This window comes from Impatiens glandulifera, chromosome 6, assembly GCF_907164915.1.
Source record: "Impatiens glandulifera chromosome 6, dImpGla2.1, whole genome shotgun sequence".
Classification (NCBI taxonomy): Eukaryota; Viridiplantae; Streptophyta; class Magnoliopsida; order Ericales; family Balsaminaceae; genus Impatiens; species Impatiens glandulifera.
In genome coordinates this window covers 56,094,091-56,110,174 of record NC_061867.1, presented here as the reverse complement: position 1 = coordinate 56,110,174, position 16,084 = coordinate 56,094,091, and the positions used below count along the sequence as shown (strand labels likewise).

The window sequence follows — 16,084 nt, the reverse complement described above, 5'->3', positions numbered from 1 at the left end:
TTATTTTTTTAATATAAAATAGTATAAAATATATAATTAAAATTTATAAACTCCTCAAATTTTATTATTTAAATTTAAAATTATAAAAATTTACCCATTTAAAAAATAAAATTTTAAGAAATAAGAGTTAATTTGAAATTTCAATAGTCTTAAACCTAACCATTAAACTGTATTTTATGGGCCTTGATAGTTTAATTGTGATGTTTCCTGTAAAATAGATTAATGAAATATATTTTAGATATAAAAAAAAAAAATTGAAACTTTCAAATAAATTAATTAATAAGAAATATATGTAGAGTTTAAGAAAAGATTTGGCTCTCAGCTGGAAATTAGAAACCCTAGTTCTTCTTCTTCTTGATTCTTGGTTTTGTATTAGTTTTCCTGGACAGAGAAACTGAAGATTAACCAGAGTGAGGGAGACAGTCTAGGTAGCTTGTTAATGGAAGATGAAACAACCGAATCGGCTCCAGACCTTCTTCTTGACAACCGCGCCTCATCACTCATAGAGATCGCCTCTCTTGTTGATGATGATGATGCACCACCACCTCCCCCTACTACGACCACGACCACGACTAGAAAACGCCGATATAAAAAGAAACTCTTTCCGGAGATGATTTCCTCCTCCTCCGCCGCCGCTCTCACCGGCCCCCGTTTTCTCCGCCCTAACCCCAAGCCAACCAGCTTCGGTGACATTCTCGAAATTGACGATTCTCCTTCTAACAACCATCGCCGCCGTAGTAGAGTCTCCGATTTCTCCAAGGACGTAGACATTGAGGCATTGATTGCCATATCAGTTGGATTCCCCGTCGATTCTGTTACTGAGGAGGAAATCGAAGCCAATGTTATCCCCGAGATAGGCGGCTTCGAACAGTCCAACTACATCGTCGTTCGCAATCACATCCTCGCTCGCTGGCGATCCAACGTATCCTCCTGGCTCACCAAAGATCAAGTCCTTGAATCGATTCGAGCCGATCATCGAAACCTAGTCAGTTCCGCCTACAATTTTCTTCTCCAACACGGTTATATTAATTTCGGTCTAGCTCCTCCTATACAGGAAGCCAAATTAACATTCCTTGATGGTGAATCGAAATCGACTGTGATTGTTATCGGTGCTGGTGTAGCCGGATTAGTTGCTGCAAGGCAGCTGATCTTTCTAGGTTTTAAAGTTGTTGTGCTGGAAGGGAGAAACAGACCGGGAGGACGCGTCAAGACGAAAAGGATGACCGGAGGTATGGTTGTTGCAGCGGCTGACCTTGGTGGAAGCGTCCTGACCGGAATAAACGGCAATCCATTCGGCGTTCTGGCAAGGCAGCTTGGATATCCATTACACAAGGTTAGAGACATCTGCCCTCTGTATTTACCTGATGGAAGAACTATAGATAAAGAGATAGATTCAAAAGTAGAAGTTTCTTTCAATAAGTTGCTAGACAGGGTTTGTAAGCTTAGACATTCGTTAATGGATGAACTTAGATCCGTAGATATCCCACTTGGAACTGCTCTAGAAGCATTCCGCAGTATCTACAATGTCGCAGAAGATGCCCAAGAACGAATGCTATTGAATTGGCATCTTGCGAATTTGGAATATGCCAATGCTACTCTCATGTCGAATCTATCGATGGCATATTGGGATCAGGACGATCCTTACGAAATGGGCGGCGATCACTGCTTCATCCCAGGTGGGAACGAGAGGTTTGTTCGTTCACTATCCGAGAATCTCCCCATATATTATAATCGGACGGTGGATAGCATTAGTTACGGGGTGGATGGCGTTTTGGTAAACGCAGGCGGGCAATATTACAGGGGAGATATGGTTCTCTGCACTATGCCATTGGGTGTTCTCAAGAGAAACGAAATAGAATTCGTCCCCGATCTTCCCGAACGAAAGAAGGATGCTATCGAGAGATTAGGTTTCGGATTGCTGAATAAAGTCGCGATGCTGTTCCCTTACAATTTTTGGGGGGATGAAATCGATACTTTCGGGCATTTAGCAGACGAGTCGAGAATGAGAGGAGAGTTCTTTCTATTCTATAGTTACGCCTCGGTTTCAGGAGGGCCGCTTCTGGTAGCCCTAGTGGCCGGAGAAGCTGCTATAGAGTTCGAGAAGGTTTCTCCAGTGGAGTCTGTGGAACATGTTTTGGAGATATTAAGGGAAATTTTTCAGCCGAAAGGGATTGTGGTTCCTAATCCGGTTCAGTCTGTATGTACTCGATGGGGTCAAGATCGGTTTGCCTATGGTTCATACTCTTACGTGGCTATGGGTTCGTCGGGGGATGACTACGACATTCTTTCGGAAAGTATCATTGATCGAGTTTTCTTTGCAGGAGAGGCGACTAACAAACAATACCCTGCAACTATGCACGGAGCTTTCTTAAGTGGAATGAGAGAGGCTGCAAACATTTTACGAGCAGCCAACAGGAGGACGGTGTCGACGCAGCAGCAGCCGGGGAAAACAATGGATGGGGATGAGGATTTGATGAAGGGTATATTTGAAAAGGCGGACCTGAAGTTCGACGGTTTCTCGGTTGTATTTGATCCTGCGAGGTTGAGTGATTTCGAATCGGATTGTCTGGTGAGGGTCGAGTTTGAAGGGGAGAGGGTTGATTCTGGGTGCATGTATCTGTATGGGTTTGTTAAGAAGAGGCATGCGGTTGAGCTAAAGGAAGTTGACGGAGATTTGAATAGGATGAAAAAGATTAATGATGATTTGGGCGTGGTTTTGGTGGGGAAGAAAGATTTCTTGTGTGATCCAACAAAATCACTTTTATTGGAGAGTTTCAGGAGACAAGTAAGTTAGTGTTAGTTCCTTATAGTTATATCTAACATAGTTTGGTTCTAGTCTATTTATTCTTCCTCATTCATTTTGCTTCTTTGAATAGGAAAAAAAAAAGCTATTTATTATAATAGGCCAAACCACATTAATGTTTTCCTATGTATATATATATTATGACAAGTCATAATAAATAAACACACAAACACCAACAACAAATCTACTTAACCACAAGCAATTACAAACCCTAATAATTTCACCATTACTCTAGAATTTGTCAAACGGAAAGACTCTCGGTATGTGTAACCATAACCTATTTGTTTGTATGTTCCTTCCCTTCTTGGAGTTGGTCCCAAATACTCGATTACATAATATTAACCTCTCAAAACCCAAAACGCACGACAATGCAGGAGATATCGTCTTTACTATCTTTATTCAATGCCTCTGCTACCAGCTGTTTGGCTGCCTTCTGCTCATCCTTTATCTTCATTGCAATATCAACCGCCTCTTGATTTGACATAACCTATACATACATAGGTACATAAAAGATAATGCAACTGATTATTTACATTGATCTCATCTTACACATCTTCTTTGATATCTTTTTACCTTCCAAAGACCGTCACTAGCCAGGATAAGGAGATCTATATCCTTGTTGATATCCGCATTTGTAATGTCAGGATCCGACCTTAGGTGCGTTTTTAGATTCTTGTCCCCAAAAGCACGAGAAACGGCTAACTGACCATTTACTCTTGCAACATCTCCTACAAACAACAAATCAGAATTCTAGCTTCTTTTTTGGTTTAATGTAAACTAAAAACGCGATCAACCTGGCATGTTGGAGACAAAGCCGCCTCTGTTTTCAATGCTGCCTCGTTCTGTGTTGGGCTCGTGATCAATAGTCAACTGTATGGCTTGTCCCTTCCTTGACAACACTGCTCTTGAATCTCCAACATTGGCTACCCAAATTTGACGCCCACTAATAACAATGACATTAACAGCAGTAGATCCGCCTCTCCCCAAATCCGGATTATGCGACAGAATTGCTTGATCTGTCCTTTCATAGGCTTTTCCAATTGCTCTATTTGGATCACTCCAGAACTCCTCCTGTATTCATCATTATTATTAATTCGTAATATGGGATTTTTTTTACAGAAAATGAAAAGAGTGAGATTCTACTTCACAAGTTAAAACAACAAGAGATATACCTCGCTTAGGATGTTTGAGAATAAATGTTTCTGCAAATAAGATGGAACAGCATCTCCTAGATGGCCATCGTAGATAGCAAATAGACCGAGTTCTCGCCCGTCATTTTGTACAAATTCTGCAACATGGAAATCCTCCATGGGATGATTTGCTTTTCCTTTCATTAGACTGAACCCGTACTTGACAGACGATCGACAACTTCCCCCTTTACCCGAGCTGCCACCCCGCGAACGCGAAGATTGCCCTCCCGAATGCTAAGAAATTAAATATGTTCAATTCTATTTGCAATAAATAGCAAGCAAAGTAAAAAAAAAGAAAAAGAAAAAAAGGCATGCATGCTTTTTGCTGCATTAATTTGAAAATGAAGATCCAAACAGGCACTAGAATGCTTATGCAAACAAGAAAAAAGAAAAAAGGACACAACACAGCCAACTGAAAGAAACCCTAGATCAAAATTTCAAATCTAACAGGAAGGAAACGTATAGTCATCATCTTAAACATGACTGGATCCGATGAATTTCTTTCTTTATAAGAGCATAATTAACCCACAAACAAGAAATCAGAAAAAGAAAAATACATGTATAAAATTCATTTTTTCTGTTGTTTTATTAATTACCTGAGAACTGAAACAGCAGAAAATCCCCATTAATGAAGTGGCTACACCTCAGTTTCTTCTTCCTGCATAAATCTGTCGTTGAAATCTCAAAAACAAAACAGAGGAGTGACACCATACAAAGGCAAAGGAAAAGGAAAACACAAACAACTCTTATGAAATTATTATCAGATGGGTACCTGAAATTTCTCTCCGGCGGCAATCAACGAATCCAGGCAAACTCTGCTGATGATGAAAACTCACCCTTTAAGCAGAAAAAGAATATGTGGAGATTGGGTGTGAAGAAGGATGAAGATAAAGGTGAGAGTTTTCTGGGATTGTGAAAGAAACCGTTTTTGGAAGTGGTGTGGGGAAGAGAGAAGGGGGATCTATTCGGCTGATGAGAGAATGGCTGCCAAAAAAGAAAAGAAAAGAAAAGAAAAAGGCCTTCCTTCAAAAGCTCTTGGCTTCTTCTTCCTCTCCCTCTCCCTTTCCCTTATTGACTTTCTTGTCGTTATCATTTGCTCATCTGCTTTACTGTGGGTCAAAGTCCTGTTTGTTTGTTTGTTTATTTATTAAATTAACAAACATTGTGTAGTCCGCCTTCCTAACTTTGTCCTTATTCCTTCCTCTCTCTTTTTTTTCTTTTTCTTCTTCCTTTTACCACTTTTAAAAGTGATTGAATTAATTATTCAACCAGCATTCTCTAAAACAAAATTTTCAAATAATCTACCTTTTTACTAAAACAAGTAGTTGACCAAATAAGAGGAGGAACATCATAATATCAGCTTTAGGCACCTGAACATGAAAACAACCCTTTTCCTTGCACGTGCTCGCACGTGGGACTGGCATCTTTCTATATCAAAAGCCCCCCAAACTTTAACTTTTCACAAAATGCATTATCAAGTTTGACTTACTTAAATAAATTAAGCTGATATTATGGTCATGAAAGTAGCACTAAGATTCCTTTAACCCCTTTATATATCATCCAAATATTTTGAGAATATGTTTGAGGAACATGATTCTATGCTACTTACAAAATGACTACAGAGATCATTGCAGCAAGCTGTAAACTCATAAGTTCTTTGATAAATAAATATATACCTTTAACTATGAAACCATTTTTATATGAAGGTTTTTCTGATTTTTTGTTCAATTGTTGACTGGATGGAATCTTTCAATATCAGATATGTCTTTTAAGGCCATTATAACCTTAGAACATAACAACAAAAAGCAGGCAAGATAAATTACCATTTCCCAATTGCAAAAGAGCAGTCAGTACATCCTTGAAGACAGATCCCAAGGAGCAGTTGTAGTAATAACTATAAGAAAAAGAACAAAAAGAGAGAAGAAACAAATACACTTGGTCAATCTTTCTTTCACTGAATGTGGTCCAACATAGTTATAAGTGTAAATTGAATTATAACTTGAAAGAGTTCACTGAATGACACCTCTCATTTATCATCATCATATATATCTTCAAAATCAGAAAAAGAATGCATTGTTTTATGGTTAAGATTTTCCATTGGTGATAAAAGTAAATAGAAAAGTTATATCAAACTTCGATGGCAGCAGCCACCCTAAAACATCTCTAACACGGCATCTTCACTTCAACTGGTAATCCTAATCCAATAGTAAAACCCTAAATCAAATATGCATTAATAGCCTAATACAAAGTACTTACTGTAATCCCCATTCTCCATCAACTTCATGGAATCTTCAGTTAGTTGTTCAAAGAGAAGTTTTGCTTCAGCTGACATTTTTCCTTCTTGTTTCTAGATGTACCTAGCTTTCAACCTTTGCAGAACCTGCAAAACATGTATATTACCCATGCTATTTTAATAGCACAATTAAAAACATCCAATAGTTAAAATCTGAAGTAACAACATGTAAATACTAAATACTCCAAGGAAGACACTCATCGATGTTTATAACTTCAGGAGTGAAATAAACATCTTTGTCTTCCTCAAAGGATACCCGGGCAAATTGCTTGCAAGGAATGAACTAACTACTCAATAAATAAATAAATAAATAAATAATGGTTAGATGAGCTAGGAGTGATCATGTGGAAAATCAAATAAAAATAATTACAGAGGATTTATAACTAAAGAGATTGCTTTCCACGAAGTGTCTGAACTATAGCTTGTAGAAGCTCAATTTCACGGTCTCTCTTCCCAATTTCTTCATGCTTTGCTCGCAATTCCTCCATGTGTAGTTCAAACACTTTTGTAGTATTCTCAAGCTCTTTTGTAATTTCTACTACTCTAAGCTCTGCGGCTTTCTGAGCTGCTTCGGCCTGCCTTTTCTCTGATCGAGCTCGAGCAGCACCTGTAATTGCTGCATCAAGTTCGCTTTCTAAGCCCTCTACTCTCTCATCCAAAACCTGCATGTATTCTCCACAATGTGAATTGATTACTTTAGTATATAGAAAGAGGATCACCAATTCACCATTCACCAACATGAACTGTTTATACGAGATCTTATGCAACAATTTGGTTTGGTATAACAACAGAATAGAATTACAATTCCTTTCTTTAAATTCCATAGAAATCTATATATCCTGATTCCTGATGTATATTTTCTAAGTCCTTCACCCAATTTTAGTCAACAAATACGTATAACCTAGCAACGAACAATGAATACTCTCATAAACAAAACCTCTCTTGTGAATCTAATAATAAGTAATAAGAGATGAATGATCCCTCCAGATGAGTTTCTCTTTGAGGAATAATAATCTAACTCCGGTTATTTGTTTAGTTAGCAACAAACCTTGATTGTGCGGGATTGTTCGGAGGTTAGCGAAGCCTTGGCGAAGGTATCTTGATCAACGTAAACGGCCTTCTTGATGAGTAGCTTATGGACAGAGTCCAAGTTGGTGGCCATCTCGGAGATATTGCCAATCGCTGCCTTCCATCTATCGCTTCCTTTTCGTATTTCATTCTCTCTCTCCGCCATTAACCAACACTTTCTTCCTCTTTTTCTCGCCTGCTTGCCTGCACATTTTGTTCATATTTCGGGTCATTCTTAATTTTCCGGCACCTGGATGGATCTTCCTATAAAGTTCTAATATTTTTATTTTTCAAAAAAAACTTATATAAACTAATAATTTTATAGTTGGTTTTATACCAAACTAGTTATATTAATAATTTTTTTAATAATACAACCAAACCACTCATCCCTAAATTAAATTTTAAATTAGTTATCGATTTTATAACAACAGGATGCCACTAAAAAGGTCAATTACTCATAACCACATGTTCATGTGGTTATTTTTATTTTATTTGTTCCAAAGGGAAACATCGTGTGGTTATTATTAAAACAATACAAACTTTGACCAATTTATTATTATTTTATTTAAAAAATGTTATTATATATTAAAAATGATAAAAACTATTTAAACATGACATTAACGAGTTTGTAAGTTCTCGAAAAGAATAATTAACTTCCGACGTTTTCCGGAATAAATCTTATAAAACGTTATTATAATATCATGTTATTGAAAATTTGACAATTTTCTTTAACCAAATAGCTCACCAAAAAATAATTTGGATGATAACCCAACTATGTAGGCCTGATATATCATCAACAATATGAATTCAAGTTTCTCAACAACTACCCAAATACTCGAGCATCACTCAATAAATCCCAACAATATTTCACGAAAGACTATAGATACTAGCTACCCTAACCCTCCACAATACAAAAATAAGTGAGTTGTCAATTCAATTTTTTCGTGACAAATACACGACGACGAAGCATAATGTAATATTTTTTTTATACACATATCATCCGTAATAATTCCACCATAAATAATGCGTTATTAACCAAACAAAAATTTTAATAAAATGTTAATAATAAATTTGAAAACATTGAAATTATAAAAAAAAAATGAACTTAACTTAAAGATGTGCACACATATTTTTTAAAAATGGTGATAGGTAAGTACATAATAAGCATTAAGCTGCGTAATAAGCAATGGGCAGGTAAAACTAACTAATCATCATTAAGAAAATAAAAACATCTAATTAATTAAATTAATTAATTGCCACCCCAACCCATCCCATTCCATTCTAACACCACAAGAAAAAATAAAAAGATTCTGCTGCAGTTGGGCCACTCGCCACGTGTCGATCATCTGTAGATGAGCACTGGATGACGTGGACCAATGGCGACAGCGAAACGGATCGTATCTCCAGCCTCTTCTCTCGTCCACGAATTCTATAATGCATCCTCTCTAGCCGTCTTGGTTTAGATCTCGTAGCCACGTGTCACCTAATACTCTGCCCACTTGCTTGAATAAAATAACATTTTTTAAATTAAAAATAAAATAAAAAAATCACAAATCCACTACTAGCTAGCTAGCTAACTAGCTATCCCCTCTTCTCTCTCCACAAAGATTTCATTCTATCTACATCCATCCGGATTGATTGATTTGCGATTCTGGCCGCTGCTTCTTCATAACCAAATTCTGCAAGATCTCTCGTCTTTTCCGGTAAGAAATCCTGTTTTTGTAGCTATTTCCGTTTTCATTTTTCGCCTTAGTTTCAGTCAGATGTTTTCATGTTCTTGTGTAGTATACTTGCTGCAACCTGATCTATCGATTTCAATTTTTAATTTCCGTTTTCCTAGTGTATATATAGCTGAAAAACGGACTAGACTCTTCAGTATTGCAAACTTCTGAATGATCTATTTCCGAGTGTTAGTTACTTAGATCTCTAGAACGTTGCACTGCTTACGATTAACATGAATAATTTTGTTGTCTGAGACTTCTTTTGTTAGTTGCAGTTGTTGCTTGATCCTGTAACCAGAAGAGGGAGGTGTTTTGGGTCTAATATGACTGTAGTAGACCAGGCTCTTATAACTTCTTTGACTACTGCATAAAGAAAACTGGAGGATGTCTGACTATTGCTTGTATGAGGTATTATATCTATTTTCTTCTTTAAAACACCTTAGTTAAGAAGCCTTCTTTGAAATCTTTACTAGAATCTTCATAATCTGTCTCGGAGTCGAAATAGTTAATCAGATTATGATTTCGACAGCTACTGAATAAGGTTGTGATAAGGATCTATTAGAAAAAGAACCTTTTTCAATGCAACATTCATTAGGATATTAGGTAGGTAGGTAGCTTTTGGAACAGTTGAACTCCCATATGGTATGCCAAGTTTGGGGTTAATGTATTAATCTCGTCTTTATAAGACTTGTTTCATTGTGATTCTTTATTTTTCTTTGGTTTAGTTATTTTCTTCCATGGATTCTTTTTTTTTTGCTACATCCCCAATTATAAGTATATTCTCTTCAACATCCCTTTTAACCACGTGGTTGTCTCACTTCAATTTATCAGTTGTTTTCTTGCTCTTGGGCATAGATAAATATCCTGCACACTGAGTCAGCCATTGTCTTCATAGTTCATTTTTCTTTTATATGATCCTATAAAAGTCCCTACACAGTGTTCAAATGATGCTTTATCAATGTGTATTTTCAGGTTCGCAAGGCGTGGAAGAGAAATGGTGGAGGTATGGTTAGGATGACCTCCACTATACTGTGTCTTTCTTTTGTTATCAGTCTACTTTCAAACGCTTCTTGCGTTTTTTTTTTTCCAATAAAATGTTGAACTTTTCAAAAAAGAAAGAGAAAAAAAAAAGTGCCTTGTATGAATCTTGAATAAGCTAATTCTCTGTATATTTTGGTCTACAATTGTAGATTGATGAGGCAAATTCCCACTTGCAATGCTTTGTGTTATGATAATTCCATTACTGTAGATTACATGAGATAGTATTATGGGTAATTACTTATTTCAGAAGTGTAGTAATTACATCTACATTATTTTCTTATGTTTCAGTTTGAAGATACTTTTTGGAATGAGTTTGTCCAGACTGATGATCATATAGTGCCACATCCTGGTCATGAATATGAAACTGATCCTGAACTCAATGGTAATAGCAACAAAAGACCTCGATGTGATGTGGCTGGGGTTTCAAGTCACGCTGGAGAAAATTCAGCTTCTAAATCTGTAGGTCAGCCAAAGGAGGATGGAAGCTTTCAACCTTTAGATAACATCAAGAATACTATGCTGGACAAGGAAAGCTGGTCTCAAACACCTAAAGATGTGTTTTCAGCTTCACATGATAATGACGCCACCCTGAAGATGACTCCTCATTGTTTCCAAAGCAGCAATGGAGGTGCAATTAGTAGCGACACCTACAGCTATCCACTTGCTGAAATGTCTCCAACAGAAAATGATCTTAGTTTTCTTGATAATGACCATGGTGACTATGGATGGCCTGAGATTGGGAATTTTGAGGACGTTGACCGCATGTTTAGGTACCATCTAAATCCTCCCTTTACTTCATCTGACCAAAGACTTGTTTCTGTTTGTTTCTCCTGTAGCACACTTAAACATGTCTTGTTCTTACTGGCAGGAGTTGTGATTCAACGTTTGGAATTGATAGCATCGGCAATGGTAACGAGTTAAGTTGGTTCTCATCTTCACACGATGTTGAAGGATCTGAAGATGTACTGATGAATTCAGACTTTAAATTCTCTTCTGAGTCAACTCCTTGTAAAGGTACACCAGAACAATATGAAGCTTCTAAACTTAAGCACTCGCAATTAGTTGGCAACTCAAATGCAGAAGCTGGATCTGTTGCCCAGTCATCAGTTATTAACGAACCTAGTGTTTCTCGTCACATGACATTCATGAATGATGGACTTAAACCAAAGGTATATAATAGTAATCTTCAGTTGCCTCTTTTGAATATAAAGAATTTTCATATCATCTTTGGTGAAAAAACAGATCCGAATACTTATATTAAAACTAACAGCCTTTGTAATTCAATAAGTTGGCTGCAGCGCCAGTCCTTTCAAATCCTCTTTGTTAACACCCTATTTTCAACAATCACAGGAACTTGAGTTAAATGGAAACCTTCAGTTCAAAGAAACGAAGATCCCATCATTGATTCATCAAGTTTATACCTCTCCAGATATACGCACACAAAATCAAAGCATTGGAGCTGATCCCAATAGTTATTTACAAAATCATGTGAATTATATGCATCTGGATTATGGTGACCTGTCAAATCAAATTTCAGTCAATCCCACCACACCGGGTGCCAGGTCCGAATATCCAGAGTCTTCAGACCACCCAGTACAATCATTTGAAAACTATCATGATCCTTCATTGGAAACTCCTGATATCAAAGTGGACAAGAAAAGAAAAAGGTCGCAGTACAGACTGGGACTCCAATCTTCATGCAAAGCAGATGCTAATCATGTAAATGCATTAGATCCATCAGCTGCTTGCAATTTAAAGTCTGCCCATAAGAAGCAAGTTCATAAGTTACAAAATGAACTAGAGAATCATGATGAGATAGATGGAGTTAGATGTGGAAATCCTGCTGAAGTTGATTCCTTGTATGCTCAAGAAAGCTCTTTGGAATCCGGTTTAGTTGATATCTCACTGGAAGCATCTAGTTTTCGGCAGCTTCAACAAGTCACTGACAAGGTAACAAAGTCTATATCACTTTATCAGAAAACTATATCCACGTGGAAGAGATTTATACACAATATGTGAATTTATCACACTGTCAATAAAAAAATAAAATAATTGGCTAAAAAGCATGATCTAAAAAAAATCTATGTACCACAATCAACAAAGTTGGCAAACAAAAACTTTTTCACCTAATAAAGCTTTATCTAACTCAATCAAAATCAGTTTGACTTTTTACTTTGGCAATTTTCAGAGGAAGTAATTTTGACAAAATATCACATTACCAAAAGGCCCAATTTAATGTGTCATTTCTGGATACTTAAAATTGAAATTCATTAAGTTTGTGTCCCTTTCAGTTGGACATCAGGACGAAGTTGTGCATAAGGGATAGCTTATATCGTTTAGCAAGAAGTGCTGAACAGAGGAACAATCAGGAAACACTCCATGGAAGTTGTAATGGCATGCATGTCGCTGGAGCAATGGTGGTTGAAGGAACAAATAAGTATGCAACGCTCTTTGTCTCACACTATTCTTTATACTTCCTAATATTGCGAAACAGTTTAGGCTGTATATTGTTCTCTCTTATGGATATGTGTATCTTTTTTCATATGCAATAGTTTTGCTGACATGGAGACGGATACAAACCCTATAGACCGGTCTATAGCACACTTACTATTTCATAGGGCACCAGACACATCTTTGATGCCTAGACAAGATGGTGTTTCTGGCGAGTCACATAGAACGGTAAGACTCTGAAAAAGAGCAGTGAAGTGGCTTTTTACGTTGATTAAGAATTTATTCCCCTGAATATCTGTTCACTTATTGAATCAAAATAAACAGATACATGGATCAACAACAACAGCAATACCTGATAAACCGACTTGCCATGAAGAAACTGCAGTTGAAATAGACAAAGCAATTGGTCATCAGTGACTACAAAGAAGGGAGTAATGATAAATTTAATGAATTCCCATGCAGTGAGCAGTGTAAGGTAACTGTCTCAATTTGTTAACCAAAGATTTGTTTCTTTAGTTGATTTTCCTTGGCTGCCACTGTAACAACAACCACAACCCGTGTCTGCCTATTAGTTGTGTGGTTTATATTTAAGACATATTTACACTCCTGCAGATAGGGTCATTATACGATTACTATGTATTTATACACATAATCTCGTGGCATCTATTTATCATGAATTCCCAAATTGGAAGATGAGTAGAACAAGACTTACATATATATTGTGCTTCTGGAGCAGTTGGTGTCGTAGCAGTTCAGAGTGGCTAATATCTATCTGCTGGCTTTCACGAGATTTGAAGCAATGGAAAATATTGTGCTCAACTATAGTTAGAAGAAGGCGAAAGCAACTGTTCTTTTCACAGAACAGGGTTGACTCCAATATTGTAGTTGTCATATGTTCTTCCATAGGTCTTTTTGTTAGGCTATGGATAGAGTCTGAAATTCTTATTTACTTCACTATACTCACAACATTATTATACTTTGATCTGAGTTTTGACTATGGAAAACCTGACCTGTTTGTTAACATGCATCTAAAAGTTAATATCAAGCTTACAAAATTTAATTTATCCAAGCTCTAATGAGCATGTATCACAATATTGTTTGTTAAAGGTAAATTCTTAAAACATAAAATGGTGAAAAAGAAAAAGCAAAGTAAGGGTTTCCATTCTTGTGTTTGTTAATTTTTCTTTAGTCATTATTATGAGCTAAATCAAAACAACAACTACCTAAATTATTATTACTAGTACATGGATGAAGAAATAAGACCAACAAAAGACAGAACAACAAATTATACTTCAAAATTTAGATTTCCATGGGAACTTGAATATCTTCTTTAGCACCAAATGAAACTTTGGAAAGCTTTAACTTGAGAGCATCAAAAACCAAGTTCTGTCTTTCTTCTTTCGTGAACCACGAAGACAGGCAGAGTTCAACTAACTCGGCATTATTACTACAACCGCCATTTGGGACTTTAATCTTTCCAAATTTCATGATCCACTCTAACTTTGATGGGGACGGATCCTCTGTGTATTCTTCTAAACTGTTCTTAATGGAAGCGCACCAAATTGGCCTAGCCATCTTCAGGAATTCATGGACAGCAACTATAGGAAGGTTCACGCTTCCCATGTCCGACTCACCGTGTCCTCCTCTTCCGTGGAAATCCGATCCTCCCAGCTTTACTAGATCATAAGCATCCGCTAAGTCGCTGAAAACTATGGACAACAATTAGCCGGCCAGGCAGACAGCAAGCACTTAGATTGTAATAATTGAACATACATAAAGTGTGTGAATGTATGTATGTGCAAGTGCAATACCTGCGAGTTTTCCATCACTTCTGTAAACCTCTATCCCATGAAGACCTGCATCTTTCAACCTCCTTATGATTGGAACAGGATTCTTCAGTGCCCATGGATGAGCCAAGACTGAAACCCCCCCACTTTCACATATCATTTGCAATGCATCCTCAACAGAAGGCTCACTTCCCCTAAAATCAAACCAAACAAACCGATCTTTTTAACATAAAAAAGTATGTATAAAGATGATAAAATGAAAAAAGTTAGAAACAGAAAAAATACTTAGAATAAGCAGGTCCACCATCATGAAGATATCTAGAAAAGGCTTGTTTCAAATTCTCAACATATCCAGCTTCAACCATTGCCCGAGCCACATGCAATCTTCCCGGAGCAACTCCAGCTCCGGCGATTCTAGTGACTTGCTCCCATCTAACGGGTAATTTAAGCTTGTTTAATTTAGACAGCATGTTCCTGGCCCTTAGATATCGACCATCCCTTATATTGGACAAGAACTTTTCAAACACATCAGGTTTTGTAGGCCCACAAGTACTGTAATATGCCAAGATATGAACAGGTTCCTCCAGACCAGGCTGCTGCTGCTCCTCCCTGTTTTATTTGATTTGATTTGATTTGTAATAAGGCAAACAAAAAACATATTTGAAAAGAGATAGATGGAAATGAGCAGACAAACAAACCTTGGAGAGAAAATAGTACTGATTTCAACACCTGGAATGATTTTGATTCCAAATTTTTGAGCAGCTTTGAGGGCTTCAGGGATACCAGATAGAGTATCATGGTCAGTTAGAGAAAGTACTTTGACCTGAAGACATTTGATCACAAATTAGATAAATAAAAAGCTAACTGCTAATTGAAAGAAACAACGACTGACTGACTGACCCCGTTTCGATGGGCTCTCTCGACGAGCTTGGAGGGCGATAAGAAGCCATCGCTAGAGATGGAATGAGAATGAAATTCGAATTTGAACTTTTCAAGAAAGTTGGTTGTTGAATTGGGAAGCAATCCGAAATCATCATCATGAACATCAACAACAACGTCGTTGACAAGAGGGGCGGTGGAGGGCTTGAGAGAATGGCCGAGAGAAACCCATTCGGCGACGGACTTGTGTGCGGTTATCTGTTCGACTGTCATCTTTCTCTTTGCACCGCCACGCTTCTTCTTCTTCTTCTTGTCCGCCATAGACTATAGTAGGGAGAGAGAGAGAGAGAGAGAATCTGTATTCAAAGACGTAAACTTGATAAGTAGGCAGGTAGGTAGGTATATGTATATAGTAGTTGTACTTATAGCCTAGCTACCTAGATAGCTAGGGTATTTATTATAACGCTACACAAATATATATTATATAGGCGCCTTCTGATTTAAAAAAATTTACATTTAAAGATATTTCCGAATAATATAGTAAATAAACTAAATATAAATTGAGAAAGGAACTTGGGAAAGAAACGGAGGAGAAGGAAATTTGGAAGAGGAATGGAAAAGTGAATAAATATGTCACCGGTTAGAAAAATGATAAAATTTGAGAAGAGAAAAAAAAATTGTTATTTTTTTAATTTTATCACATTATTTTCTTTCAAATTCTTTTTTTTTTCTGTCATTTCTCATATAAATTGAATCAAACTTATTTAAATATATATATAGAAGGAGAAATGATTAGGTGAATAAATTCTCTCATCAAATTCCCTCCTTCTATCACTTCTCATATATATATA

The 16,084-nt window shown here is 36.9% G+C and overlaps 5 protein-coding genes across 7 annotated transcripts; 2 read left to right on the top strand and 3 right to left on the bottom strand.

The window, feature by feature from the left end:
* The first annotated feature begins 356 nt into the window (after positions 1 to 356).
* LOC124941155 (lysine-specific histone demethylase 1 homolog 1) lies at positions 357 to 2,922 on the top strand. The gene has a single exon (XM_047481430.1). It carries the CDS (start codon positions 440 to 442, stop codon positions 2,792 to 2,794), a length of 2,355 nt encoding a protein of 784 aa, XP_047337386.1. The 5' UTR covers positions 357 to 439; the 3' UTR covers positions 2,795 to 2,922.
* Positions 2,868 to 4,744, bottom strand: LOC124941156 (probable protein phosphatase 2C 9). The gene is made up of 5 exons (XM_047481431.1): positions 4,590 to 4,744; positions 3,976 to 4,227; positions 3,598 to 3,874; positions 3,377 to 3,531; positions 2,868 to 3,290 (listed from the first exon to the last, which is right to left on the bottom strand). Exons 1-5 carry the CDS (start codon positions 4,617 to 4,619, stop codon positions 3,150 to 3,152), a joined length of 855 nt encoding a protein of 284 aa, XP_047337387.1. The 5' UTR covers positions 4,620 to 4,744; the 3' UTR covers positions 2,868 to 3,149.
* Positions 4,745 to 4,807: 63 nt separating this feature from the next.
* Positions 4,808 to 7,588, bottom strand: LOC124941157. Its single transcript, XM_047481432.1, has 5 exons — positions 7,335 to 7,588; positions 6,671 to 6,948; positions 6,250 to 6,373; positions 5,817 to 5,887; positions 4,808 to 5,117 (listed from the first exon to the last, which is right to left on the bottom strand). Coding segments are annotated over exons 1-3 (465 nt in total). The 5' UTR covers positions 7,521 to 7,588; the 3' UTR covers positions 4,808 to 5,117; positions 5,817 to 5,887; positions 6,250 to 6,372.
* Positions 7,589 to 8,920: 1,332 nt separating this feature from the next.
* Positions 8,921 to 13,588, top strand: LOC124941180 (protein LNK1). 3 transcript variants are annotated; one of them, XR_007099608.1, is made up of 10 exons: positions 8,933 to 9,057; positions 9,345 to 9,483; positions 10,048 to 10,078; positions 10,405 to 10,886; positions 10,985 to 11,285; positions 11,467 to 12,066; positions 12,408 to 12,553; positions 12,669 to 12,795; positions 12,892 to 13,042; positions 13,180 to 13,588. XR_007099608.1 is itself a non-coding variant. In XM_047481466.1 (9 exons), exons 2-9 carry the CDS (start codon positions 9,479 to 9,481, stop codon positions 12,982 to 12,984), a joined length of 1,785 nt encoding a protein of 594 aa, XP_047337422.1. In that variant the 5' UTR covers positions 8,921 to 9,057; positions 9,351 to 9,478; the 3' UTR covers positions 12,985 to 13,150. The 3 variants fall into 3 exon arrangements, 2 of the variants coding, with proteins under 2 accessions (XP_047337422.1, XP_047337421.1); XM_047481466.1 differs by lacking the exon at positions 13,180 to 13,588 and having other exon boundaries at positions 8,921 to 9,057; positions 9,351 to 9,483; positions 12,892 to 13,150; XM_047481465.1 differs by lacking the exon at positions 13,180 to 13,588 and having other exon boundaries at positions 12,892 to 13,150.
* Positions 13,589 to 13,703: 115 nt separating this feature from the next.
* On the bottom strand, positions 13,704 to 15,613 carry LOC124941181 (5'-3' exoribonuclease). The gene is made up of 5 exons (XM_047481467.1): positions 15,255 to 15,613; positions 15,053 to 15,177; positions 14,640 to 14,963; positions 14,379 to 14,548; positions 13,704 to 14,276 (listed from the first exon to the last, which is right to left on the bottom strand). The coding sequence occupies exons 1-5, from the start codon at positions 15,552 to 15,554 to the stop codon at positions 13,867 to 13,869; spliced, it is 1,329 nt and encodes a 442-aa protein (XP_047337423.1). The 5' UTR covers positions 15,555 to 15,613; the 3' UTR covers positions 13,704 to 13,866.
* Between the last annotated feature and the right edge of the window lie 471 nt (positions 15,614 to 16,084).

Bases quoted from the DNA above. Each gene is read 5' to 3' on its own strand.
- LOC124941180 (XM_047481466.1), top strand. The intron at 12,067-12,407 runs GTAACAAAGTCT...TGTCCCTTTCAG, and splicing joins TTCAACAAGTCACTGACAAG to TTGGACATCAGGACGAAGTT. The intron at 12,796-12,891 runs GTAAGACTCTGA...CAAAATAAACAG, and splicing joins CTGGCGAGTCACATAGAACG to ATACATGGATCAACAACAAC.
- LOC124941155 (XM_047481430.1), top strand. From the start codon at position 440: ATGGAAGATGAAACAACCGAATCGGCTCCAGACCTTCTTCTTGACAAC.
- LOC124941156 (XM_047481431.1), bottom strand. From the start codon at position 4,619: ATGGGGATTTTCTGCTGTTTCAGTTCTCAG. The intron at 4,228-4,589 runs GTAATTAATAAA...TTAATTTCTTAG, and splicing joins TCTGCTGTTTCAGTTCTCAG to CATTCGGGAGGGCAATCTTC. The intron at 3,532-3,597 runs GTTGATCGCGTT...TGTTGTTTGTAG, and splicing joins CTTTGTCTCCAACATGCCAG to GAGATGTTGCAAGAGTAAAT.
- LOC124941181 (XM_047481467.1), bottom strand. From the start codon at position 15,554: ATGGCGGACAAGAAGAAGAAGAAGAAGCGTGGCGGTGCAAAGAGAAAG. The intron at 15,178-15,254 runs GTCAGTCAGTCA...AAATGTCTTCAG, and splicing joins AGAGAGCCCATCGAAACGGG to GTCAAAGTACTTTCTCTAAC. The intron at 14,549-14,639 runs GTATTTTTTCTG...GTTTGATTTTAG, and splicing joins GGTGGACCTGCTTATTCTAA to GGGAAGTGAGCCTTCTGTTG.
- LOC124941157 (XM_047481432.1), bottom strand. From the start codon at position 7,520: ATGGCGGAGAGAGAGAATGAAATACGAAAAGGAAGCGATAGATGGAAG. The intron at 6,949-7,334 runs GTTTGTTGCTAA...GAATACATGCAG, and splicing joins AACAATCCCGCACAATCAAG to GTTTTGGATGAGAGAGTAGA.